The 27,874-nt window shown below is 45.1% G+C and overlaps 1 protein-coding gene and 1 long non-coding RNA gene across 7 annotated transcripts in view; one reads left to right on the top strand and one right to left on the bottom strand.

Moving 5' to 3' along the window:
* LAMA3 (laminin subunit alpha 3) overlaps nt 1-12,107 on the top strand; it is a 233,763-nt gene extending 221,656 nt beyond the window's left edge. For all 3 annotated transcript variants that reach the window (XM_061170276.1, XM_061170275.1, XM_061170277.1), the window contains 7 exons: nt 2,507-2,690; nt 4,905-5,045; nt 7,331-7,490; nt 7,606-7,736; nt 9,531-9,624; nt 10,856-10,975; nt 11,732-12,107. In XM_061170276.1, coding sequence (XP_061026259.1) covers nt 2,507-2,690; nt 4,905-5,045; nt 7,331-7,490; nt 7,606-7,736; nt 9,531-9,624; nt 10,856-10,975; nt 11,732-11,877 — 976 coding nt within the window. In that variant the 3' untranslated portion in view covers nt 11,878-12,107. The remainder of the gene's footprint in view (nt 1-2,506; nt 2,691-4,904; nt 5,046-7,330; nt 7,491-7,605; nt 7,737-9,530; nt 9,625-10,855; nt 10,976-11,731) is intronic.
* LOC133075876 (uncharacterized) overlaps nt 1-15,061 on the bottom strand; it is a 32,255-nt gene extending 17,194 nt beyond the window's left edge. For all 4 annotated transcript variants that reach the window (XR_009697417.1, XR_009697415.1, XR_009697416.1 and 1 more), the window contains exons 1-3: nt 14,728-15,061; nt 1,756-1,822; nt 201-281 (exon numbers count right to left, since the gene is read on the bottom strand). This is a non-coding gene — a long non-coding RNA (uncharacterized LOC133075876). The remainder of the gene's footprint in view (nt 1-200; nt 282-1,755; nt 1,823-14,727) is intronic.
* Nucleotides 15,062-27,874: the final 12,813 nt, after the last annotated feature.

Genomic DNA, 27,874 nt, shown 5'->3' with positions numbered 1-27,874 from the left:
GACAGACAGATGGCAGAAGCGGTGACCCTCTCAGCCCCTCCCGGGGCTGTTCCACTCCGCATCACTGCTCTGTTGGTCAAGCTGACCGTAATGACAACAGTCTCCCTGCAGATGCTGCGCACGCTGTCCTCTTCCCGGCCTCCCCACCCTCCGGCCCCCCTGGCTCTGCCCTCCCCCTCCCTCCGTGGCCCCTTTCTTACATCTTCTCTCTCAGCACATTCACTGTGGTGAGTTATCCGGCTTCTTCTGATGATTCGACCCCAGCATCTTCCTGTCCAACACTGAATTATATATAATAAATGGAAAAAGTAACATTCTTAAAGGAAAGCAGGAAAAAAATAATCCTTAGTAAATATAATTTAAAAATTATTTTAGTTCCCAGTATTGTAGCAATCAGAGTATATTTTCAGGATGTTGCAAGATTTGGACTATTCTATTATTCTCATTCTGGTTTCTATTCTGGAAACTTTGGGCCTCTCCTGTAAAACCCTGTACCACTATTTTAACCTCTTGGTGAATGTATAAAAATGCTACTTTGCTCTCTGCCTTTCCCTCCTATCCTCCAGCAATAAAGACTCATAGCTACAGTGTCATATGCCAGGATTTGAAGCTACTGATGTCATTTTTGGGTGTTAGTCAGTTAGTCTTTTCTGAAAGAAAATTGCTTTAAGAAATAATTCTGGAAAGCAAACGTCAAGTCTAATAACCAAGCCCACATACATAAAGTACATTCATTCTGTAGCAAGTTCTACTATCCTCCTTAAACTGGCTAACCCTTGTTCTCCAAACCTCTGCACTAATACACAGCTACACCAAGAGAAATACTGAGCCGTGTCACCATCGGGTTGGTTTAATTTCACAAATATAGATTTCTTTTGCATTCTGAAGAACTATACCCTCAAGGAAACTTGCAGATCTGAAGAATGAAAGTGCATGTCCGTGTTTGCTCAGCCTCACAGTATTAAAAAGCAAAGAGATGTAACAGTGTAATTATTTCTTCCACTTCCTGATTCTGCCTCCGCATTTTCCATTTGCCATTTAATTCAATTCAGTAACTATTTCTTGAGGGCCTCCTGTGTATCATGCACTGGGGATACAGCTTTAAGCAGGATAGACCCCGTTCCTGCCCTCTGTCTGGTGTGCACGTGGACACAAACCACAAGGAATGGGTGATGACAGCCTTTTTTTTTTTCTTTTTTTGGCTGCGCTACGTGGCACGTGGAAACTTAGTTCCCCAACCAGGGATGGAACCCATGCCCCCTGCAGTGGTAGCGCAGCGTCTTAACCACTGGACCACCAGGGAAGTCCCTGATGATAGCCTATTGACACCCATATCTCCCATTACCTTTTCCCAGTACACTTTTAGGCACCCCCTCAGGGCACCTACACACCACAAACCACTCAAAGAATGAACCATCCATCGCTGCGTTCCCAGTACCCACCATGGTGCCTTGTACATATGACCCATTCATTAAATATTTGTTGAATGAACGAATAAATGGATGGATGGATGGATGGATGTGAGTTTGCATAGAAAGTAAAGCTTGCTTAACCACACATACCTGTGATATGTAACCATCATGCAAAGGAATATTAACTTTCACTGTGTGCTTTTACTGCATGATGCTTGCTTAATTCCTGTTCCACCATAGATGAGGTATTAAGGTCCGAGAAACGTAAGGGTAGGTGGGAGAAGGTGGATCTGGACTTCTGTGCCACTGTGTTAAATATGTCTTACGGGAAGGAAATGCTTACCTGATGCTTAAATCAAATCCTTGTTATTCAAGTTGTCCCCCGACTTCTCCCCACGACTTTCCTCTCCCTGCATGTATACAAAGTAGAAAGCATATTCACTGGGTTTAACAATCGAGGCTGCTCGGTGAAATAAGCCAGTTGCAAAAAGACAAATACTGTGTGATTCCACTTCTATGAAGCACCTAGAATAGTCAAATTGATAGAGACAGAAAGCAGAATGGTGGTTACCAGGCACTGGGGGGAGGAGAGAATGCAGAGTTGTTGTTTCATGTGTAGAGAGTTTCAGTTTTGCAAGATGAAAAGAGTTCCAGAGATTGGCTGCACAACAATGTGAAGGTACTTAACACTACTGAACTGTACTCTTAAAAATGGTTAAGATGGTAAACTTTATGTTTGGTATATTTTACCATAATTTTCTAAAATGTAAATTTTTTTTTTTAAAGTAAGGCATCTTCCTTCTTGCCATGTGCTGGGACTTAACGCCATTAGCTGAGTTTGTCATAAAACTTCCTCTTATTTCCCAATATGGTAAGGAAATTATACAACAAAACTTTTACCAGCTGAAATACAATGGCTTTTAAAAATTCCCAAAAAGACAGGTCGTTTAATGAATAAGTGCCTTAGTTTATTCATTTAAATAATGAGGTTGTAGGGTTTTGCTCCTCACTCTCTCTCCCAGCTTTGGAGATTTGAAGAAACACTGAAAACCTCTTATTTTCCTTCTTCGCCTTTTGCTTTCTTTTCCCCACAGGTCACAGTTTGCCGTGGACTTGCAGACAACGGCGTCCAGAGGGCTCGTGTTTTACACAGGCACTAAGAACTCCTTTATGGCTCTTTACCTTTCGAAAGGACGTCTGGTCTTTGCACTGGGGGCAGGAGGGAAACAACTGAAGCTCAAAAGCAAAGAGAAGTGCAGTGACGGGAAGTGGCACACGGTGAGAGCTGGGGCTGCCCTAGAACCTCCGCTGGGGCCAAGTTCACTGCCGAGTAGCTGAAGACGGGAGTCTCAGCGTTCTTGCCGGCAAGAGGGCAAAAGCACTGGGAGAGCTCACGTGGTCAGAGGCACCGAGCGCCCCAGCACCTCAGCCCCAGAGACTCCTGCACGTGCCATGTGTGGATGTCATCCTAAATGCCAAGACGGGCTTTCCTCCCTGCTTCTTTACCCGCCACCCCCAACCCCCCATGCACCTCCCTGGGCTGTACCACTCCCCTTGCCTATTCCCACCCTTTGCTCCCTGGACCATTTCTCTCCTTCAGGACAGTTTCCAGTCTCCAGGCCCCCTGTGAGTCTGGAATGCCTTCTCTGTAGCCCAGGTGTAAGCACCCACATCCCTAGCATCTCAGCTCTTGCCTGAAGGCATCCCAGGGTTAAAGAAATACAGTTTAAGGCAAGAAGGTACCTATGTATTTTTTTTTCTGACGAGGGAATTGGAACTCAGAAAACTTAAGTGACTTGACAAGTTACACTCAGTCATTCAACAAATATGTAATAAGCTGCCATCCTGGAGCACATAAACAAAAAAATCCCCAATATAATGTCAGCTACTGCTTTGAGAAAACACTAAAGCAAGGTAAGGAAGTGGCCGAGTAGGGAGACTGTTTCAAATAGGGCAGTAAAAGAAGGCCTCCTCCAAAAGATGACAATCATATAAAGTTATAGGAAGGATTTCCAGGCAGAAGGAACAGCAAGTACAAAGACCCTAAGTTAGGAATTAGCTGAATGAACAGAACAGAAAGGATAAGAAGTGGGATTCAAGAGTGAGGCAGGGGGACTTCCCTGGTTGCACAGTGGTTAAGAATCTACCTGCCAATGCAGGGGACACGGGTTCGAGCCCTGGTCCAGGAAGATCCCACATGCCGTGGAGCAACTAAGCCCGTGCACCACAACTACTGAGACTGTGCTCTAGAGCCCACATGCCACAACTACTGAAGCTCATATGCCTAGAGCCCATGCTCTGCAACAAGAGAAGCCACCGCAATGAGAAGCCCGTGCACCGCAATCAAGAGTAGCCCCCACTCGCCACAACTAGAGAAAGCCCGTGCACAGCAACGAAGACCCAACGCAGCCAAAAATAAATAAAATAAATAAATAAATAAATAAATAAGAGTGAGGCAGGCCCAGGTCATTAAGCATTGAAGGCCAAGGTGAGGATTTGGGATTTTATTCCGAGTCTCTCTGAAGCTTTTAGAGAGTCTAAAACTAAAAAAGGAGCGTTATACAAACATTGATATTTTCAAAACCCTCTTTAGGTAAAGTGTCTAAAAGGGAGTAAAAATAGAAGTAAGTAGACCAGATGGATGCTACTGCCTTTGGTTCAAGAGGCTGAGGTAGAGGGGGAGAGAGTAGACCACCCAGGATGTGTTCTAAAGGCAGAGCCAAGAGGGTTGGCTGATGGAAAGAGAGGAGTCAACATCAAGTCCTGTGATTTTGGACCAGTGATTGGGTCAATAGTGGAACCTTTGCTGAGAGGGAGAAGATGGGCAGGAGGTGGGTGTCGCTGGGCGAGAATGGGAACTCTGTTGTCAACATCCTGTGGTTGAGCTGCCTATCAAACATTCAAGCCCAGGTGTCAGTAGACAGCAGAGGCCAGAGGTCACAGCTGGCCATCTACACTGGGGAGTCATTAGTGAATAGTCTCGTAGCCATGAGGTGGCAGAGTCCACACCAGAGCCCAGGGATCCTGACTTCTAGCAAAGAGTTTAAAACACTTGATCCTCTTGTTGGAAGAGGAGTAGCCATTGGCCCCTTGCTCCAGCACCCCTGCTCAGAGGAGCATGTGACCTTCTCCCGTCTCAGCTCTGCACACTCTCTTCCTTCCTCTCTGTTGCATGGATGTATGTTCATTTATGATCCTTTGGTTCTTCAGTTATTTATCTTTTGTATAAGTTTCCAGGCACTTATATATTTTTGTTCACTTTTGAGAAATCTTTTTTTAGTTCATGTTTTAAGCTCACTCTGTTTAATATCTGACATAATCTCACAAAATGATGATGATGATGACAATACTATGGGGAAAACTCTCTGTTTTTTCAAAGCTACTTGAAGGGAAAGAAAAACTTTAAAAAAAAATTTCCTGTGACCACTAATAAACTACAATGCCAGTTGTCAAAGGTAAGAATACGATTAACTTGTTTTCTTTATCCTTAAGGTGGCATTTGGGCAAGATGGAGAAAGGGGGCGCTTGGTTGTGGATGGTCTGAGGGCCCGGGAGGGAAGTTTGCCCGGAAATTCCACCGTCAGCCTCAGAGCACCAGTTTACCTGGGATCGTCTCCATCAGGGAAACCAAAGGTAAATAGTTATGCTTCAGAGCCACAGATAAGAACAAGTCACCCTATAAGCTTTATAATTATACCATATATTCAAGGGTATCAAAATACTTTAAATTATTTTAATAACTGAATCTGTATTTTAATGTTATTTGGTGACTAAAATAAAATCACAATACTTTAAATTATTTTAATAACTGAATAAAATACTTTAAATTATTTTAATAACTGAATCTGTATTTTAATGTTATTTGGTGACTAAAATAAAATTATCTCAAGAACCAAACTTGGGGAAAATTTGAGCTAAGGAGAAAGTCACAAGTCTGTCTGTCCCCAAGAAGGAGGGGTACGTACCAGGATTTGTCAGGTTCAAAGGCTCCGATGGGGCCGTGGCCCCAGGGTGGCGTTCTGTGGGTGCCCTCCCCCTGTCTTCTCCACGTGGCCAGAGTGCTCACTGCACCTGATTACTTGGGGTGGCTGAACCCGCCCGTCACTCTTCTCCCAGATTTGCCTTTTTTGCCCACAAAGTGAAGATGGCCCGTCAACAGCTCCAGCCCAGGAACTGTCGTCCTCCAAATGCGCTGCCAGGCGCTGAGCCCCTCCTGCCCCTTCCCACTCCACTGGTGCCCATTCTGGTGTGATGTGTGCTAGCAGCTCGGGGGAAGGGCCGAGACTCAAATCTGAGCCAGAAATGGACGTAATCAAAGCAGGTCACTTCTGCCAGCGTGGATTCTAGGCGGTCAGGCTAACCTGGCCTTGACTTTGGTGTCTCCACAGGGCTCAGCCTGGCCCACTTGAGTTTTGCACTGTGGTTTGGGCCAAAGCCCCAGCAAGTCAAAGTACTGTTTTACTTTGTTGTATATAATAACTTTTATATATGTATCATAAATAATATATAACATAATATAGTATATGTATTATGGTATCTAATACATATATAACGTATAACATATTAATAATTGCTAAAGCGGATACTCAATGTTTGCTTTTCTGCAACCTCTGTACCTTTTTCCCTCTCAGAGAAATCATACAATGGGGTAGTGATTCAGGGGCACAATTTGGGTGCTCTTTTGACTTGGGTAAATCACACTCAACATCCTAAAATCTGAGACAATCAGTAGCACCCCGTCTACAACATCCTTTACAAGCAAGGTCCTATTCGCAGCCTTCCTTCAACCTGAGGGTGCAAACCACTGGAATACCCTCCTCCATATCCTTTCAAAGGGCGGGCAACATCCAATCAACCAGTGGCTGCCTCCAAATACCAAAACCTGCAGCCAGTCTTTGGTGATTCCGTGTTAGGTTATGGCCTGAACTGGAGAGCCTGAGCGTGGTGTCAGATACAGACTCTTTGTTATACATGATGGCAAATCTGAAGAAACTAACATTTCATAGGGGGCCCAATCAGTACTTTGTTGTTGACGCTGACACCACATGCATCTATAATACCACTAGATTCCCTTAAAATGATCATGTCTTGCATCCGTCGTGTAGGATTCCAGAGTCCTAAAGGCATTTACTCCAGAAGAGAGTAGAGGGATTTTATTCAGTGATTTATTAACATTTTTGAGAATTTCATGAAAGTTATAGCCCCTTTCTCCAGGAAAATACACAGACATCTGGTATATAATTTAAGGGATCAGAGAACCCCAGAAGCTCATCCCTGAGCCCCAGGTGAGGAGCCCTTGTTTCAGGCCAGCTTTAGGCAGCCATGGGGGCTCCACGCAAGCCCCCTGATCCCGCACCCTGTGTCTCATCTTAACCCTGTGGCATTCGTGATTTGTTGATGGTGCACTGGGCCGAACAGTGTGGGGAGCTTTTTTACACTTCATTATTTTAGGAATATTTTGGCCTCTTTTTTCAGCCAGCCACCCTGCATTAAGCTATCACACGGGCTCATGAAACCCTAAGAAGTATTTTGTACCTGCAAAGAGACGGTGAGATCTGTGAACAGCAAGGTGGAAATTTCCCCTGTTGCAGCTCTGACTGTGGCCCAGGATCAAGTCACCCTCTGTATTCTTGTTTCCACACTAGGTAGCCATCTCCACTGCCCCTGCCCCTGCCCTTGGTTTGGTGGCACCTTCAAACTTCGACCACCCACCAAGCACCTGGTATCTGGGTTTTTTGGCACCGTGGAGGGAGCCAAAATGGAGCCAGTCAAGCCCACCTGACTCTTGGAAGCAGGATGGATGAATCCCCCTCCTTCCTCCTTTTTTGGACAACTGCCCCTGCCCTTAACCTTGGCTGCGCATGGATTTCTGGGAGTTGTGGGAAATACAATTTGCTTTCTCTTCTGCTTGGTTGCAGACCCTCCCCCAAAACAGCTTTGTGGGGTGCCTGAGGAACTTTCAGTTGGATTTGAAACCCCTGGACACCGCTTCTGCAAGCTTTGGGGTGTCTCCCTGCTTGGATGGCTCTTTGGAGAAAGGCATCTATTTTTCTCAAGAAGGAGGTCATGTCATCCTAGGTAAGGAGCAGTTTGGAAGACTTTATATCTTTATAGCTTTGATTCTGAAGAACTCTTATCCTTTTTTTGGAATTATGATGTTTAAACTATTATTTGTTTATTTTTGTTTTGAAAGCAAACTCCGTGCTTTTGGGGCCAGAATTTAAGCTTGTTTTCAGCATTCGCCCGAGAAGTCTCACTGGAATTCTAATTCACATCGGAAGTCAACCCGGGGAGCACTTATGTGTTTATATGGAGTCAGGAAAGGTGTGTAGCTGTCGGATGACATGGGAAGGGTGTGTGAATTTATATTAGAACCAGATTCCACTTCTGGAGACCATGGTAGGTGGAGTTATGGTAGAGAGTAGAATCCAATCTTGTATTTAAGAGGCCTGACTTCAGGGCTAACTTACCCTTTTCCTTAAGTAATTTGGTCATCATGTTTTCTGTTCTTCATCTTTAAAATTGGGCAAATTCAAACAAGCTGGGCTGAATACCAGCTCCACCACTTAGTTATAGGGCCCTCGGGAAGTTACCTAACCTCTCTTAGACTCAATTTCTTTATCTTTAAAATGTGGAGAATGAGGCTTATATTTAAGGGCTTTTGTCAAGAGAAGAGAAGCTGCCATATACTCAATAAGTGTTCATTTTTCTCACCTCCCCTTCACCCTTGTCACACCTCTACTTTTATTCATAAGGGCAGCACCAGAATTTATGGGATGGATTTTCTCACCAGCCGTCTACACCATGTCACACCCATGCCCATGCCCCGCATCCACTGGGTCAGTTTCAGATTCCCCTTATCCTCTCTACACAGCTCACCAAGCCCTTCTGGTCCCTGCAGCCAAGCTGGCCACAGGGTCTCCACCCAGCCTTCCTTTAGCTTTTCATGGCTTCCTTCTTCAGCCATGTGCTTTTGCTGTTTTCCCATTGCTCACAGGCCTACTCAATATCTTATGTTCACCACCCACTTTTAATCTCTTTCCTTTTCAAAACAATCCCTTTCAAACCAAATCCTTCCAGGAAGCCTCTCTTAGTTAAGGCCTTAAAGCAAAGATTGATAATATAGCATTTTCTTTTACCTTCATCCTTCCAGTTTATTGAATGTGAGGGAAAACTCTCAGAATAAAATACAGTAGTCAAAACTCTTGGACACTTTTTATTTAAATTACAGCTTTAAGTCTGAGCAGGCCTCTTGCGGGCCCGAGAAGCAAGGAACTACGCTTAACGGTGGTTCAGACAAAGCTGGCTTTTCAGGGGAGGGGTTGGGGAGCATCTTTGGTGAGAGCTTCTGGATAGGAAATAATCCCCCCAAAACGAAATCAAGACCTGATAACCTTCCTAACAGCCGTGACACTGTTTAGCTTGAAAATTGCCTGAGAAAAGACTGCACTGTCTGCTTACATGCAAATTAGATGTAAATTATTTATCAACATGCTTATTTTAGTCCTCTCATTTCATTGACCTTGATTCAGGCCCTGGAGAATCCTGGCCCAGAGTGGGAATGCGGGATTCTGCACAACAGCACGTTGAGTGCCTGACCCCTGACACGTGCCCAGTGCAAACTCAGTCAGTCAGCTTGCTGAATTCCTTGGACGAGAACCCTCTTTAAGTCCTGCGTTCATGGAATTATTATAATTGGCTGCCCCTTGCAGCCGGGTGTAGGCCTCAGCCGACGTTTTTGCCTCCCAAATTGTACATGTCCTCCTAAACAGAGCTACTGTCACATGCTAATAACTAAGGCAGATCTTCGATGCTAATCAGTAACCTTTGAGTCGGGCCTGATGGGACCGGGGTAGGGAGTCAGTGGGAAAGGCTCCTTACCTTTGGCAGTAACTTCAGGCCAGGCCCTGGGTTTGCAGCTCACTTGCCTGGAAAGGGGTACACCAGAGAGATTCTTGCAAAGCCTTAGTCCCTCTATGGTCACCTGGTGCGGGAGGGTGTACCCATATTTCAAGTGCTCCTGGGCGGTCAGGGTGCAAGGGCTGGGAAGGGAAGATGGCAGGAAATGGGCTCCACCTGCCTTTCTGAAGGAAATAGGAAAATGCATGTGTGTTCCAGGTCACGGCCTCTGTGAGCAGTGAGGCAGGTGGGATCCTGACATCGGTCACACCAAAGCAATCTCTGTGTGATGGACAGTGGCACTCAGTGACAGGTATGACGTCCAGTAGCCTATTGTTCACAGACTGAAACAGTCTCCCTTTCCATCTGGACTCGAACATACCAAAGGCTCCCTCAGTTCATCCATCCATTAGCGTCTGACCAGGGTCAGCCCGCCAGGTTAAGGTGCTGGGAACATGTCTATTCTCAACTCCAGTTGTATTTATGTAATTCATGGCTCCAGTTCTCCATAACACACTGAGTTTTTTTTTTTGGAACCCAGCAAACTGATAAGCTATGTTTGTTTTCAAGGTAGCATAACACTGTGATTGAGATTTTGGCTCTGAAGTCAAAGAGAACAGAGGTCAGGTCTCAGTTCCAGCCCTGTGAGACCTTGGGCAAGCTACTTAATTTCTCTTTATCTTCAGTTTTCTCATCTGTACAATGGAGGTAAAAATAGTGTACACCTCCCAGGGTTGTGAAAATTAATGTGATAATGCGTGTGAAGTGCTTAGCAGGGTCCAATATGTACTAAGTGCTCAGTAAATGTTTGCTCTTACTATCGGTAAAGTTCATTGTTGGGTTATTTTTTTCAACAACATTTAATATTAATGCCAACGATTTAGACAAACCACTTGACGGGGAACAGGCATAACCTCTCAAGTCGAATCTGCTATTTTATGAATAACTTGAGCATATAAGTTTGGAGATACATTAACCTGTATTGGCTAAAATATCTTTTGTTAAAAGTAGCCTCTTCCTGGCTAATTTGAAAGCTAACTGCATTGCAGTTGGTTAAGATTGTTGATGCCGGAGGAGTTTTATTTGGAGGGTCAAAAGCCACTGTCTTTAGAGTCCGTTTTCAGCAGTCAGTCAGTGTCTTCTTGGAAAGAACCAGAGATCATGTGAAATAAGCACTGGCCTCTGGAGACAGGAAACCAGGGCTTGAATCCCAACTTGTTTAATTTATAACCAAGCCATGTTGCCAAGCTCCTCAATGATTGAGGGTCACAGTCTCTTATCTGAGAAACGAGAGTGATGATATCTTCCTCACAGATTCATTTTAAGGATTAGATTCTGTAATATATGTGGAAGCACCTAAACAGCACCTGGTGGGGAGAAATTAGTTGAATTTGTGTTTAGGTTGATGGAATTCCTGCGAGCCGCACTCCCTCAGGTCCAACAGGAGTGAGTGAGAAAGAAGCCGATCATGATGCACGGTGTAGACATTATACAGTGGGCAGGGCTCTCAGGTGATAGACCTGACCTGCTTTCTTTCCCTGCAGTCACCATAAAACAGCACATCCTGCACCTGAAACTGGACGCAGAGTATAGTTCCACCGCTGGACGGCACCCCGTCCCCACTGCCCGCACGCAGGAGCATCTGCACATTGGAGGTGTCCCAGGTAACTCCTGTGCTGACTTCTACACCCATGTTGTCCCATGTCAACTCTTAACATCTCCATCTTAACCCGTGGGTGGGGGCATCACATTTGTTGGGTTATCAGCAGGGCAGCCGTTGGCTGGACCGTGTAGACAGTGAGACTCTTTCTCCAGCTTTTGGGGAAACCCAACAGCCAGCAACAGAACGTTTCCCAGCAGCCCAGGCCACGTGGCTGCTGCTTTTTCTTGTCCCAAGCCTATCATTTATAAGCCTCTCCTAAGAGGCTGCATGAACCTAGAAGCCTGATATCACAAAGAATCAGAAAAGGGCCTGAGAAACTGGTCTCTCCCCTCCAGGCACTTAGTTTTGGTGACTTATTAAGCTTTGTGGAGCCAGAATGGGGGAATCAGGCAGGGTGAGATGGAGTCAAGTTCAAGACTGGAATTTTGCCTGGAAAGAGCCTTGTCAGCCTTCATTGTTTCATGTGCCTCCAAATGGTCTGGTGGTTAATTTTATGGGTCTTCCATGACCCATGAAAAGCACTAGAGTTCAGAGTCATTATCTATTGATTTGGGCTGTGGAATCTCCTCCTCTGAAGGATGTGCAGAGTAGCCTTGTGGCTGACCTTTCACAGCAGGGGGTGTGCTGGGTGCCTGCTTAAAGCAGGAGAGGACTGAGAGCCTGGGTCCCTTTAGCTCTAATAAGACCGTTTCTTAACGGAGTGCATTCACTTGACAGTATGAATGAGCCGTCAAATGCCTCTCCTTTTGTCTTGCAGCTCATTTGAAAACCCTGAAGCTTCCCGCGTGGAAATCCTTTTTTGGCTGCCTGAAGAATATTCAAGTCAACCACATTCCTGTCTCTGTCACTGAAGCCGCAGAAGTTCGGGGGACTGTCAGTCTGAATGGCTGTCCTGACCACTAACACAAACCTATCACAAGGCAAGGAAGTTCACCTCGGGAAGCACTGATTACCCAACGCCCCTCCCTCTCCCCTCTCAGGGTCGTTCTTGACTTAAGACACCATCCCGATGGGTTTACTAGCAAATCTCATTTTTAATTCCAACCACACATACCCATCATTTTGGCATTCAGCGCTACATATATATTTTACATAAAAATCCCATTTCTTGAAGAGGATGAACAAATCCTTACATGCTCTGGTAATATCATTTTCCACTAAAAGTTTGATGTCTTTTAAAGAACATTATTTTCCACTTGTTAAAAAAAATAAATATCTTTCAAAGCACTTTAAAAATACAAAAATTTTACATGTGTTAAAATGTTATAATTTATGGGGTTAAATAAATGCAGTGTACTCTTCAAATTATGATGTTTTATTAACATAAAACGATTGGCTTGCTGGTCATTTTTAACTATTAATTCTTCAGCACCTGTTTAATGTGCTACGTACAACGCAGTTTTCTACAAATAATTACCAAGCACATGCTGGTGAGGTACTGTGTGTGCTCAATGTTGGATCTACAGTCAAGGAATATGCAATCCAAACGGGGAGACACATACTATTCATAAAATAGTAAGTAACAAACTGAATAAATGAACCTGTAACTCCACTTGGCTTCCCACGTACAGTCTGCTACCAACCAAGTCTAGATTATGATTATCAATTCCTTGAGGGCAAAAACTGTGTTGTAGAGGAGCTGAGATGGATGTACTGTATATACTATAATTAAAGCTTTGCATGAGAAGCTAACAGAAGTCAATGGGAAGTAGGAATCTAGTTTTATCTACAAAATAATGAACCGTGTACTAGACCAATATTATTACCCAGCACCACTCTCACTAACAAAGAAGGCTATGCAAGCACTTCTGTATCTCCTACATAGTATTTGCTCATCAGGATTAAAACAACAATTCTAAAATTTGGATATAGTAATCCTATGTGGTATCCTTACAGCTACCTGCCCTCCACCTCTGAAACTGAGGCACGTTCCCTTCAAGCCAGTGCTCTTTTATGACCCTCACGCTGCAGTCCCGTGGGCATGCTTTCTACCTGCCATACCTATGCAAACATGAACCGTTCTCCTGGAGAGGTAGCAAGGTCCCCATCACAGCGGGTATTCAACAGAGGCTGGATGGTGGGCTTTAGGGATGCTATGCTGGGTCAGAGGTTGAATTTCATGACCTAAGTCATGTGCTTTCCAAAAACATTGATTTTCAAATGAAAATTCAACCAGGTGATGACCACCCAGACCCTTAGTCTGCGTGAAGAACATCCATTTCACCTGCCTTTGGCAGGTCTACACTAAATGGCTGATTCTCTCTTCTGGGTTCCCGGTGTTGACTTAAGTGAATCTACAAAGTTATTCATTAGTACTTCCCAGATTCATTTTAAAGGGGCAGTTAAGTGTTCATTAATACCACTGCTCTTCCCTCCATTTTGTGGTAGCTGAAAGAGCAGCTGTCCATCTGCATTTGCTGAATATAATCCCAGCCACCAGGAGGCAGCAGAGGGTGTCACAGATGGAGTTAGAGACCCAGAGCCCTCAGCGTGGCTCTTCTCAGATTGTAAATGTCTGTTCTCTGAAAGGAATGCTACAGCCCCTCACCTGGACCATCACGGGGATTACGTGTAAACCGGGAAGTGCATATAAATATCATCGCTATTATCTTCCTCCTGGCTCACAGCCTGTCACAAATTGGGCTGACCTTGGGGTGAGAGGCTTAGGGGTCAGCAGGATCACCGGTGGTTGACCTTGACCCGTTCATGACGTCTCCACAGTTGGTGTCATTCTGGTTTAGGCGAGTGGGGCCTGGATTGTGAGAAAATCAACTCACATCTCCCGAGGTGACAGTCACTTCAGAGGCACCCAGTGACTATGGCGCAATCGTGTGCCTTCATGGGCTGCCTCCTTCACCTCTTGACCTCATTCCTCAGGATGTAGGGCGGTTGGGTTTTTGCCACCCTCATGATAACCCCATGTCAGAGGACAGCGGCCCCGGGCGAGACATGCTGACCTTCCCATCCTCCCAGAAAGGAAGTCACCTCACTTCCCCACAGAGAACTCTGAGTCAGCGCCTTTCTCTCTCCCACCAACCCTGCCCAGTGCTGCCCTGCAAAGAACCCCAAACCCCAACTTCTGCCATTCCCACCACATTCACTGCCCTCTCTTCCAGCTCCCCAGTTCTCTTTTTACTAATTCCAACTTTGGGTGGGTCCATGCTAGCCCCAGAAAGGCCAGATTCTCTCTCAGGAATGAGAACTTAAAGCCAGCATATGAGTGGAACCATTTTCAAATAACATTATGGTATTGAATACAAATGGTATAAATATCGGTTATAGAAAAATTATAAAATCACCCGTAATCTCCTCACTCAGAATTCTATTTGAATTTGGTTATATGTCTGTTATTCGATTCTAAATGCATGTATATTTCCTTACAAAATGACAATTATACTGTAAATATTATTTTTTATGTTTTTTAAAACTATATGGTGTTTCCCAAGTCTTTGTGGAACATTCCATCAGATGAATTTATTGTAATATATTTAACCAACCTCCAATTATTAGGCAACTGGGTCGTTTCAAGTTTTTGCAATTATAAGCAACACCAGAGTGAATAAGTCCTGGAATGTAAACTTACATATTTTCTTAGGATAAATTCTTAGAAGTAAAACTACTAAGTCAAAATACATGAACCTTTTTGTTTGTTGTTAGCTATTGTCAAATTGCTTCCTAAAAGGTTCTATCCCCTTACATTCAAATCTTTTTTTAACTGACTTTAGCCCCTGACATCACTAAATATAAACTCACCAAGATCAGCTCATGGTCTTCAAAACAGGGATCAGTGTTTGGATCAAGTCAGCTCACAGGGATCCACCATGCTCCAGGCTCATCTGAGCCAAATGCACACCACCTGGAGATGCAGGGGCAGCTGATGGGCTTTGATGGGTGATTCCGCAAAACGCTTTAAGGGAGGGAGCAGTTCAGTCCTTCCGGAAGGGAGCGAGGCACTCCTGGAGGCTCGGAAGAATGGAATGTGCTCCCTGAGCAGCCGCCAAACCTCAGCCGTAGCAGCAGCTTCCTCCTCCACCTTGTAAGTTTGCTTCCTTTGTGACTGAAACGTTCATAAGGATTTGCTCAGGCAAAATTTCCAGGGCAAAAGCTCAAGTACCCATCCCTCCCATCACCCTGCCCCGCAATGGAAATCCAAAACAGGAACTCGTTTTTCTTAACATGGGTGATTATGGTAATAACAGGGGTGGTAGGTGACAGGTGTGTCATGTTTCCAGTTTCTTTAATTTGCCAAACAATATAACTTCTCAGCATAAAAATTCTAGCATAATGTCCGCATGCCTTTGTATGGAAGGCAGAGACAGAATTGGAATATCCCTGTTAATCATTCTCAGAGTGAGAAACAATTATTCTCCCAGAGTAAAGGGCAGGGTCCTGAGATGATGAATACTATTTACTGAAAATGCTTTTTTTCTCCTTTGCTCATGAAGACTTCTATGACCCCAGAATGTAAAGTGTACCTTTCCATTGCCAGAAGGTTTTACTTCCCATAAATTTTGAATGTGTGGTTTATTTTGCTCTACATTTGAGTCCTTGATAAAATGAGATGTGGGAGTTTCAGGGGGGAAAGGCTGGAACTTTCAGTCTTCATGAATGTACATGATAGCACAGCACACACTTACTGATTAAACCACCCCTGGCTCAAAAGGCTTTTGCTAATTAATCAGTAACGAATCGTTTCATACTCAGGGAGCATGCATTCCTGGACAGTTATAATGGAGCTGGGTGTCTGGTGATGTAGCTTGGTGTGTTGTCCATTCCAAAGGCAAATCTCAGTAGGAATTTAGTATTCCTACAGGAGATATGCTTCCTCAGAAATAAAGTCTGTATTCTGGAAAATAAGTGACTGCGTTATCTAGCATTCAACTGCAGTGCTGTCAACAAAATGAGATCCTTAATGTCATGTTTTTGCAATGTCCTTGGTGAGGGGGAGGCCCCTGACAGGGAAGAAAGTATCTCATGGGACTTGAGGGAAGCTTCCTGGACCAAAAAGTCCAGCTGCTGCTGTGATAGCTCCTGACAAGCCCAGACCCCAGAAGGATTTGTCTCCTGCTCCACTGTTCCCTTGTCATCCATCTCGTCCCACTTCCCCTCCATAAGAGCAAAGCCCCTCAGGAAAGCCACCTCCACCTCCAGGAAAAACCTTTGCTCTTGGAAATCACTTGGCTCTGAGCTACTTCTCGTTCCCTTGGTCCTATAATTTCAGTTGTATTTCAAGCATGCAAGCTTTTTGTCATGTGGTTTCGAATATTCTAGAAGTTTGAGGGACAAAAAATTGTCTTTTACTTCAGAGGTCTTCTCTGAGAGTTAACTGAGATGATAGATGTAAAAATGTTGGGAGAATACCACTGTTAATTTTACCACTGTTAAGAACACTGTAAAACATGGAGCAGAGGTATCCAATGTTGGTACTTCTTATGGCTTTAGTTACTCTAGGAGAGGAATTCAAATGTCTAAAAGCATGAAAGCCGGGGTGCCTCTGAGAAAGCACTGACCCCGAGTGGGGTGATGGTACCTCATCGTGTCCAGGTCTTCCTGAAAACAGGTTACCGTCTCCCATCTGCTTAACAGGCTACTGTCTTTACTCCAGTCCCATTTCTTGTCCCCCAACTTGGACAAGTGTCTCCTGCCTTTAACCTTTATCTTAATCAGCTAGAGTTTCCATAACAAAACACCACAGACTGGGTGGCTTAAACAACAGAAATTTATTTTCTTGCAATTCTGGAGGCTAGAATTCCAAGAGCAAGGTTCTGGCCTGTTTGGTTTCTGGTGAGAGCTCTTCCTGGCTTGTACCTGGTCACCTTCTCGCTGTGTCTTCACATGGCCCTTCCTTGGTGTGTGTACACGGTGGGGAAGGCAGGGAGCCGTTTGGTGTTTCTTCTTATAAGGAGATTAATCCTCTTGGATCAGGGCTCCACTATTATGACCTCATTTAACCCTAATTACCCCCATAAAGACAATATTTCCAAATACAGTTACATTGGGGGTTAGGCCTTCAACATGGGGAAGTGGAAACAGGAGGTGTGTGACAGGGAGAGCATAGAATGTGCTGAACGTGCCCTTTGCAGTTATGTTTCAATAGAGGGAAGCGAAGGGCCACTAAATTGTCTCCTTGTCTCTGCTGAGGGATGTGGTCCGGGAACTCCGCAGCCGTCTGAGTAAAATCAGCTGCTTCTGACCTTGTGGCAGTCACCTCCATGGCTGGTTGCCTAGCACAGGATTTAGTTGAAGATTTTAGGATAACCACCATTCCTAGGGCCTGTCTCACGCGTTACCATTTACACCACCTTTTCACGTCTCTTCTCACCTTTGACCCTTACCACAGGCTGACCCTTACTCTGGTTCAGGGAAGGGGAAGATGACCCCTTGCCTTCCTCTGACCTTGACTACGTCTTGCCGCCCGCTGTGGGCGCTCTTTGCAAAGTAGTTGCCCAGTTTCTACCGCTGTTGCACATTAAAGGCTCTGCTTTTACCTCAGGGACATTGAAAGGCTGTAACCAGAGAGCTTATAGGAGCTGCCACGACGGGATCCCCTGAGAGCGGGAGCAATGATGTTGGCTGTGGGTTGGAGACAGTTGGGGAGGGGGAGGCGGCTAAGCGGCCAACTTGCCTGCTTTCCCACCGCTGAGCCTGCAGTCCCACAGGTGACCAGAGGGGGCGCTGTGCGGCATCATTAAGCCCCGCCTCCCGGACGCCATCCCGATTTCACCAGGAGTCGCAGAGCAAGCAAGGTGCACGCTGGATGCTGCCCTGTCCCACCATACTTGTCACTCGTTTTGGCCACAAGAGGTTAGTCTTTGGTGAGGGAGGGACCACAGGGCAGAGCTGCAGTGGGGACTGCAGTAGCTGAGGATCCAGCAAGTCCAGGAGCAGATGGGTCGGGGTGGGCCGCCTGCCTTGATGATCTAAACCGAAGGGTTCGGAAGGCGGAAGGTCCTTGGAGCATCTTCTCCAGCGTCAGTTGGAGCGTTCTCGTTTTGTTTGTTGTTACTGTTTGTGTTTGTTCTGTTGTTGAGTTCTCACTAATATCTCAACCACTAAAGCGGGTCCCTTTGGGTTTCGTGCCCCCCACAGGGATAAAATGGAGATACAGAGGAAAGAGGCTGGGTTGTGAGCTCAGCAGAAGGGCTGGAGGCCTGGCCCTGGTTCTGATTGGAGCTATAATCTTGGGCAGGTTTTCTCACCTGGCCCACCTGTAGCTTTAAAATAAAAAAGGCAAAAGACTTCTTGAGACTCACACAGTGCGCTTTAGCAGGGCAGAAGTCAAAGCTCTGCCTGATACGGAAGACAGTGCGTTTGCCTAGGACGCCCTCTGTGCTCTGTACACCGAGGGACCCAACCACAGCCCAAGAGGAGGCTTGGCCAGAGTCCAGGGGACGGGGGCGCTCTGACCTCATCTCTTTCAGGAGTACATCTGACTGTGGGTGCGTTAGCCCCATCTTGCCCCAGGAAGCTCAGGCTCAGAATGCTTGAGCGATTGGCCAAAGTTCAAAGCCACGTCCTGGGTTATAGAACTGGGACAAAAACTGCAAAGAGCAAGTCGGAGGGTACATGAAGGGAAGCAGTAGTATGAAGTCTCTGCATCTGAACCTGACCTGCTGCTGACCTTGGATCAGGAGAAGATGGGGCGGCAGAGAAAGATGACTGGCTGCCAGGGTCAGCTGAGCAGGGACTATTTCAAGTCCTAATTATCTGCTGTTGTTGAGCTGTCAATTGTTCCACAAATCCAAGAGCTAACATCCCTTTGTTCTGAAGACACTGCAGAATAATTACAAGCCGGATAAAGCCCTCAGGTGGAATGAAAGGAAAATTAAAACTAATTACTATTCAGGGCAGCCATTCTCTGGCCTCAGACTTTATTTTCTTCTTTTGGTATTTTCATTTACACACTCACGGAAATGGAGATAAATCTAAAATAGAAGCAAACCCTAGTTACATAGCAAGAAAATGTGAGGCATCCTGAGCTTCGTTTGCCCTGCTTCCTTCCACAAAATTCTTTTATGTAAATTGCTTCCTCCCTGTGCCTCAGACATAATAAATATTGAAGGAAGGAAAGAAATTGCACAAGTGGGAGATGAACTAAAATGTAGAGATTCCCAAACCTTACTCTCTCTAGCATCATGGATTTTATTACTAAAGGTTAATGGGAAATTGATCCATTAATCAATCCATGGAAGACTTTTCAGAAATGACTTGGCTACTCATCTATTTGGTGAAAACTAAGGGAACCTCTTACCCTCCTGGGTCCAAAGTTTCTCTGGGGTAAACGGACTCATTTCAACCTATGGATTCATGAAGGTGAGACCATCACCTATATGCAAAGCATCTCTTCAAGTATTTAAAATAATTAAAAAGAAAAAGGAAACTTCTGGGTACAGATGGGAGCTGCTTTCCAACTAGGAGAATCAGGTGTTGAAGGAACATATCCACCCTTCCTCATTCAGTGCCAAAACAACCCCCAAACTTCTGTAACCAGAGCAACTCAAACTCTGTAACCAGAGCTCGCAATCTCCCCACTAACAAACATGTGTGCCATTCATTAAGCACTTGGCAGGGGCCACTGTGGCAACCTCTCGCCCACACAGTCTCATTCAATCTCAACAATTACAGTAGAGTCAGGTATTATTACTCCATTTAGCAGAGAAGTAAACTGAGACTCAGCGAGTAAGCCCCAAGGTTACACATCCACTCCTCACAGAATGCTGACCACATTATGTTAACCATGTATTTCTGATGCTTTGACTTGGGGAGGTAGGAGCCTGCTGACCCTGGAGGGGCTGCCCCTCCCATGGTTAGCTGATTCCTAGAGAGAGTGGAGGGCTCAGCTGTGAGCGCGAGCCTTTCATATGCTAACCAACCAAGCCAGAGCCCACACCCTCACCACTTCCTCTGCGCCTCTCACACTCAGGGCCATTCCCCGCCCACCTGCCCGCGCCCCCCCACCATAATCACCTTGGGGCCAGGTACCAGACAACTAGGGACAGCTCCCGTGCCCCAGAGTCTACTGAAATTATTCAAACTAGCCAATCCTAACCCTGTTTATCTGCCTCACCCATTCTTCCACAGAAACCACAGTGAAGGGTCCTTGCCCACATTGTTCCCTTCTCCTTCTGCCTCCTGACAGACCCTGAATCTTCCTCATGTGGCTCCCCCGTGTCACGGTGTGTCCCCTCCTATTGGGATCCGTGAGTATAACAAGCTGTTTTCAGTGGCAGTTGTCTCCTGATCTCACCTGCATAATAATAAGACCTACTTTTCTTGTTTTTTGCTTTTGTTTTTTCCACTAAGCAATTATTATTTTTTCTTTGAAGTATAGTTGAATTAATATGTTGTGGCAGTCTGCTGTACAGCAAAGTGACTCAGTTATATATGTATACATTCTGTTTCATATTCTTTTCCCTTATGGTTTATCATAGGATATTGAATATAGTTCCCTGTGCTATACAGTAGGACCTCGTTGTTTATCCATTCTCTATATACCAGTTCGCATCTGCTAATCCCAAACTCTCCATCCATCCCTCTCCCAACCCCCTCCCCCTTGGCAACCACAAGTCTGTTCTCTATGTCCGTGTTTCAGTTTCATAGATAAGTTCATTTGTGTCATATTTTAGATTCCACATGTAAGTAAAATCATATGGTATTTGTCTTTCTCTTTCTGACTTACTTCACTTAGTATGATAATCTCTAGTTGCATCCATGTTGCTACAAATGGCATTATTTTGTTCTTTTTTATGGCAGAGTAATATTCCATTGTATATATGTACATCTTTATCCATTCATCTGTTGATGGACATTTAGGTTGTTTCCATGCCTTGGCTATTGCGAATAGTGCTGCTGTGAACATCGGGGTGCGTGTATCTTTTTGTATTATAGTTTTGTCTGGATATATGCCCAGGAGTGGGATTGCTGGATCATATGGTAATTCTATTCTTAGTTTTCTGAGGAACCTCCATACTGTTTTCCACAGTGGCTCCACCAACTTACATTCCCACCAACAGTGTAGGAGGGTTCCCTTTTCTCCACACCCTCTCTAGCATTTGTTATTTGTAGACTTTTTAATTATGGCCATTCTGACCAGCACGAAGTGGTACCTCATTGTAGTTTTAATTTGCATTTCTCTGATAATTAATGAGGTTGAGTATCTTTTTTTTTTTAATAAATTTATTTATTTATTTATATTTCTTTTTGGCTATGTTGGGTCTTCGTTGCTGCACACGGGCTTTCTCTAGTTGTGGCGAGTGGGGGCTACTCTTCCTTGTGGTGTGAGGGTTTCTCATTGTGGTGGCTTTTCTTGTTGCAGAGCATGGGCTCTAGGCACGCGGGCTTCAGTAGTTGTGGCACGTGGGCTCAGTAGTTGTGGCTCACGGGCTCTAGAGCGCAGGCTCCGTAGTTGTGGCGCACAGGCTTAGTTGCTCCGTGGCATGTGGGATCTTCCCGGACCAGGGCTTGAACCCGTGTGCCCTGCATTGGCAGGTGGATTCTTAACCACTGCGCCACCAAGGAAGTCCCTAAGGTTGAGTATCTTTTCATGTGCCTATTGGCCATCTGTATTTCTTCTTTGGAGAAATGTCTCTTTTGGTCTTCTGCCCATTTTTCGACTGGGTTGTTTGTTTTTTTGTTGTTGAGTTCTATGAGCTGTTTGTCTAGTTTGGAAATTGAGCCCTTGTTGGTCACATCGTTTGCAAATATTTTCTCCCATTCTGTAGGTTGTCTTTTCATTTTGTTTATGGTTTCCTTTGCTGTTCAAAAGCTTGTAAGTTTGATTAGGTCCCATTGTTTATTTTTGTCTTTATTTCTATTGCCTTGGGAGACTGACCTAAGCAAATATTGGTATGATTTATGTCAGAGAATGTTTTGCCTATGTTCTCTTCTAGGAGTTTTATGGTATCATATCTTATGTTTAAGTCTTTAAGCCATGTTGAGTTTGTTTTTGTGTATGGTGAGAGGGTGTATTCTAACTTCATTGATTTACATGTGGCTGTCCGGCTTTCCCAATACCACTTGCTGAAGAGACTAAGACCTACATTTTAATACACACATCCAGGGTTATCCCTGCATTAACTCCACTCAAGAAAGCCAAAGCACAAGAGAGAAACATCGTATCTCATGTATTAGTAGTATGTTAGTAGTATTGCTGTGCTCAAAGACAAATGAAAGCCTTCAAGAGTATGTTCCAAGGGCATGAAGAGCCACTGCTAATCTCACCCACCAACCCTCTCAAGCCCCAGACAGCAGCCATCTGTTTCCCGCTTTGTTTTGATGGCATCGTGGTGATGGGGAAGGGGAGTGTCAAAATATCTGGGAGACCCTGATTTGCACACTCATCCAAAGGGGGTTAGAAAAGACAGTGAACACTGCCCTGAAACAAAGTCATACCTCCCCTCTGGTGATGGGCATTCTTCCTTCCTCCAGAAAGGCTTCTTTCGTTCTGGATGGAAGCTTTTAAATGAAGGGTAAAGTTAGCTACCTAGAGACAGCTGGCCAAATTAGCATACTTACAGCAGGTAATTAAGCCAAGACTTCGGTTGAAAATAGTAATTATTCACCAAAATAACTTTATTCAGCCTGGTTCCCTCCATACCATTCTGGGCTGACACACACAGGAGTGCGCACTTCCTGGAGCCCTTCTCACCCAACACCTCATCCACGAAAGAAAGCAGCTGACACACGAGTGATCTTAAGGCTTTGGCGTGGCTCTGATCTCTCTCATCCTCTCTTGCTTGAAGTGACTTCTGTACACGAATAGAAAAATACCATGTAATGCTCTAAAATCCAAGCACTAAATCACCACCCAGACCCCACATCTTCTATCAAAGGCACACTTTTCAAAGGAGGCTTAGTCCCCCGAGACAGAGCCAGCTTTCAGTGACATGAGTCACACCGTTAATATGGCCTTGCCGTCCATGGTTTGACCCTGGGTGGTCACTGTCATCGAGAGCTTCTATTATTTGTACCTAAGTAATTGATGGAGTGTCTTTTGGGGACTATGGAGTGGCAGTTTCTATAGTGGGGTACACCTAAACCAAATGTTGCATGTGCAGGGCTTCCAAGAGAGGCAGGCCAGACAAATTGGTGGGCATTATTCTTTTTGGTATCAAATGACTATTATCTGTAAATGAGGGTGGTGTTACTTCTGTAAACACTGGAGTGTCCTGGTGCCCCACCTGAGCTCCTGTCTCTGTGCAGACGCTTCTTCTGTGCTGAACCCCAGACTTACGTACATCCAGCTGCCTGCTCTGTAGCTCCACTTGGATAGCAACGCGGTACCTTAAGCCGAATATGCCCGAATCTGAACTGTTGATTCACCCAAAGCTGTGCACCTCCTGAATGTCCCAATTTCAGTATCACTATCTAGCTCGTTGCTCAAGCCAAAACCCTCTGAGTCATCTTCAGTCATTTTTGGTTCCTCCAGCCAATCCTTTCAGTTCTAACTCCTGCAAACATCTCTAGTCTGTCCACAGGTGTGTGTCTTCACTACCCGCCCTCCCCACATCAGGCTGTCAATCTTCCTCCTATCACGGTAGCATCAGCTCCGGCTCCCTTACAAATCGTTGTTCACATTGCGGCCAGTGATTATTTTTTTTTTAATGCAACAGACAGATCACATCTGTCAGAAGAATTCTTTACTAATAAATAGATGTTAGAGACACCTATTCCAATGAATGTGTTAGAGTCATTTATTTCAATCAAGATGGAAGGGAGAAAGCCAAAGCCTTGATACTTTCTTAGAAAAAAAAAAAGAATTCAAGTCCCATAGGAATTATAAATAGTGGGCTGAGTACAATTTTCTGTGCCAGTCAATTAACATGTTGCTTTAGGATTGATGGCTTCCTTCTAAAGGAGGTAGGTTACACTTTTAAAGTCCTGATGTCTCTAGAATAGTTCTTAGAAAGCAGCCAGCACATTTTCATAAAACCAAATACGAAAACAAGTGAGTCTGACACAGTGGGGTTTAGGATTTACCCTGCTCAGTTAGGATTTATAGTCTAAGGCTGGCCAAGTCAGATGTCCTGTAAACATTGCTAGCCTTTCTCCTTAGCAGTTGGCTGTTAAAGGCTTTGCAGCTCACAGCATCACCCCTCCCCCCAAGACACGTGAGTCATCAGTCTCCTACCTTTCAAACGTTCTTTGCTAACAACTGCTTATTAGCGGCCTGCAGTTTCTGGCTTCAGCATAATTTTTAATAACTCCATTTTAAAATCCTTATCAGAATTATAGATCTTATGGTTTCCCATTTCTACATCAAAGAATGTGGGATTTGAAACCTCCTGTGACCATGTTCCTCCCCTGCTTAAAGCCATTATGTAGCTTCTCTTGGTTTCTGAAAGTCCTCATCCCGAAGTCAAGGCCATGGAAGGGTGCCCTCTGGCCACCTCACTCGTCCCTTCTTCCCTGACCCCAGGTCACCCACAAGTCTGCCCTGTCCTTGTCACATACTCCACTTCTTCCCTTGCCTGAGTGCTCTTCCCTGGCTCTTTTCATAGTTGACCCTTCCGGCCTCAAATTAAACATCCCTTCTGGATTACCTCCATCGGCTAAGAATGTGTTCAGCTGCAGGCAACAGCAAACCAGACTAGTTTTAGCATTATAAAAAATAGAGAAACAATAGAGGCTTATTTTTCCTACGTGAGCCGTCTTGGGAGGTAGTTTCTGGCTGTGGTTTAGCTGCTCCGTGACGTCATCAAGGATGCAGCCCTTCAGAGGCTTCTGCTCTGTCAGACTTTTATCTTCATCCTTGCTGGTTTGTGATCTCAGAAAGGCCGTTGCCAGTCCAGATGGCTCATTCATTTTGTCTGAGGCAGGAAAAATGGGGGGAAAGACAAAAGACGTTCTCCTCAGCGGGCAAGGCCTCACTTACCCCCAGACGCAGGCTGCTTCTTGAATCTTACTGGCTCTCGGGTCTGCTTTTATGCCAGTTACTCAGCCAGGGGAGTGAGATCACCAGTAACTGATTTAGACCAGGCACGATTCACCCCTAGGGTTGGAGTAGGGGCTACCCTCCCACAGTCGAGGAATCCCTATGTGCCACGTGAATGCAGTAGGTTCTGCTAGAAGGGAAAGAGGGGGACAGTGGAGGGGCACTGGACAGTGTCTGCCCCGTCCCTGCCCCTTTACTTTCTATCGTGTCACCCTATTCATGTACTTTATTGCAGCAACTGTAATCCGTGAGGCCTTGTATATTTATTTATTAACTTGTCTGTTGCCTGTGTCCTCCACTGGAAGAGAAGCTCCATGAGGGTGGGGACCTTGTCAGTCTTGTTCACAATGCATCCCCAGTGTCTGGCAACCAGTAAGTGTTTCTTTGGATCGATAAGTAAAAATTCCTGCTGCCATTTTTATGACCACTCACTGCACATCAGCAGCTCTGCACATGTTAGTGCATTTCGTTCTCATCACAGCTCCCGGGGGTTCAGAGTAGTCTCTCCATCTAACAAATGGGGAAAACTGAAGCTTAGGAAAGGTCTAACACTTGTGAAGACCTCACAGGGAGTGGTGGAGCCTGGTTTGAGCCAGTAGCCAAGCTCCAGGCGGAAGTGATTCTTAGGTCACTAAATGCCATCATTCCATGATGTAGCAGCTGCTCGATTCACATCCTCTTGGCTGTCTCTGTTTTCTGGGCCAAGACCCTTCCTTGCAAGCTCTTCTCACTTTGTGCTCATAGGGTCCAGTACGCTCCATGTCCCAACACACCAGAGCCTACTTGCCCCATCCAGGTATATAGCCTGGAGGTGCTGGTGAGTTATCTTCAGGAGGCACCTGCAACCAACAGGGCTTGGGAGCTGGTAGACAGAGTCTCCAGCCTCTTACTTCAGGTGGACAGTTCTGACATTCTGTGTGCTCCTCAGAATTCCAGGGGAAGAGAGCCCTCCCCTCACTGCCTAGCACCCCCTGCCCCGTCTTGCAGACAGAATAACGGCCCCAAGGATGTCCACTTCCAAACCCCAGAACCTGTGAATGTTACCTTTACTGGCAAAAGGGACTTTGCAGATGGGATTAAATGAAGACCTTGAGCTGGGAAGAGTATCCTGAATTATCCAGGTGGACTCGGTCTCATCACGTGAGTCCTTACAAGCAGAATTTTTCCCAGCTGTGGTCAGAAAGAGCTGTGATGACAGAAAAAGTGTCAGAGAGATTTGATGTTGCCAACTGTGAAGATGGAGGAAAGGGCCCCCAGCCAAAGGATGTAGCCAGCCTCTGGGAAAGAAAGGGAGGGAAATGGATGGTCCCCTGGAGCCTCCAGAAAGGAACATAGCATTGCTGAGACCTTGATTTGAGCCCAGTGAGCCCCGAGTTGGACTTCTGCTCTTCAGAACTATAAGATAGTACAGTTTTATTGTGTTATACTGCATTGTGTTCCACCACTGTATCTATGGCCACTTATAGTTGACCACAAACTACAATGATAACAAATACACTCCATCCCCTTAATAACATGCACTTATATCAGTTTTTCCTTCTTCCCTGTCTCTCCCCGCTCCTTAACTCGTACTTCCCAGGATGATAATTACCTACAGCCAAGTACTTGTCTCAGGTGTTGTTAAATAGGGCACCCAAACCAAGATGCTGGATACACTTTTTACTGACCTTGTAGTTCTCATATCCTCACCCCACTGCAACCCTCTTCCTAGTCTTCAGTGATTCTGGAATTGATTCAGAGGGCAGCTAAGATTCTTGAAACTCCAGGCTTCTAGGCAAATTTTTAAGTTGTAATAAACCCACAGCTTTCTCAAATGAATAATTAACATGCTCTTGGCTTCTGATAATTTAAGAATTATGTAATCATTTCAAATTACACATATTATTGATTGATTATTTCTAAATGCTGTCACCATGATTTATGCTATGTGGAAGGAATTCAGTGCCCTAAAGAAACATTATTAAAATGAAGTGGGGCTCAGCTATTTTAATGAGCTAAGATCTTTTGAAAATGTGCTATATTACCTGATGATGGAATTGATAGTGTAAAGGAAATAATATTACCTATATAATCACCTGTAATAAATATCACCTGTATTAGAAAGAACACTAGTATCAAAAGTTGTCCCCACAGGGAGCTTTGCAGGCTCCACTAAGTACATGTCTATGCGATACACAATTGTTCACTGATTCACCTTCCTTCTATTTTTACAACCTCAAGAGTTTGTTAGTGTGTCTTTAAAGGAATTCTAACCCACATGAGGGAGTTGTGTGGTAATTCACAAGGCAGCATGAATTCTGAGATTGCGGCAGATCTGGTGGTGGAGACAGTACAAGAGCCTTAACTGCATAACTGAGTCACTACCCCCTTTACGTTTCTTTTCCAGTAACTACTTGTTACCCTGCTAAAGTCTGAAAAGATGCAGGTCACGTTCTTCAGAAGGATTAATAACAAAGGGCTATTGGTAAGCTGTACATGTCAGAAAACCTAGTTCTGGCTTGGATATCCTCTTGTGTACATACATCTGCCGTAAGAGAGAGATTTCTATAAACAGCAGGCCGGGCAGGAGCTGGCGGGGCTCTGCCCTAGTGCTTCTGTGACGCGGGACTTCTGCAATTGATTCCCTGAGTGGCGGCGGCGGTGGGCAGCTGTCTGCAGGGCTCATTCGGACTGACAGCTGGGCAGTGGGGATGCAAGGTGTGGGGAGCCCCTGACTTGGCGAAGCTGCCTCACTGCAGCAACCCAGCACTTCTCACGACTTGACACAGAGTATCTTTGGACAATGTGGGCCCTAAAAGCAAAGGTTATTCAAAGGAGACTTAGGTCTCCCCGGAATTAGATGACAAATAAGTAAGCATATAAATCCCCCATCCACAGTCACCAGGCAGCTAAAGTCCGTGTCTGTCTCACTGTCAGCTCCAGGAAACCGAAGAACTAAAGCTGGCAGTCCATTCAAGAGCAAGAAGA

The sequence above is a fragment of the Eubalaena glacialis genome, chromosome 15 (genome assembly GCF_028564815.1).
Source record: "Eubalaena glacialis isolate mEubGla1 chromosome 15, mEubGla1.1.hap2.+ XY, whole genome shotgun sequence".
NCBI lineage: Eukaryota > Metazoa > Chordata > Mammalia > Artiodactyla > Balaenidae > Eubalaena > Eubalaena glacialis.
Note: the sequence above shows the minus strand (reverse complement) of the source record. Positions and strands in the feature narration are given on the sequence as shown.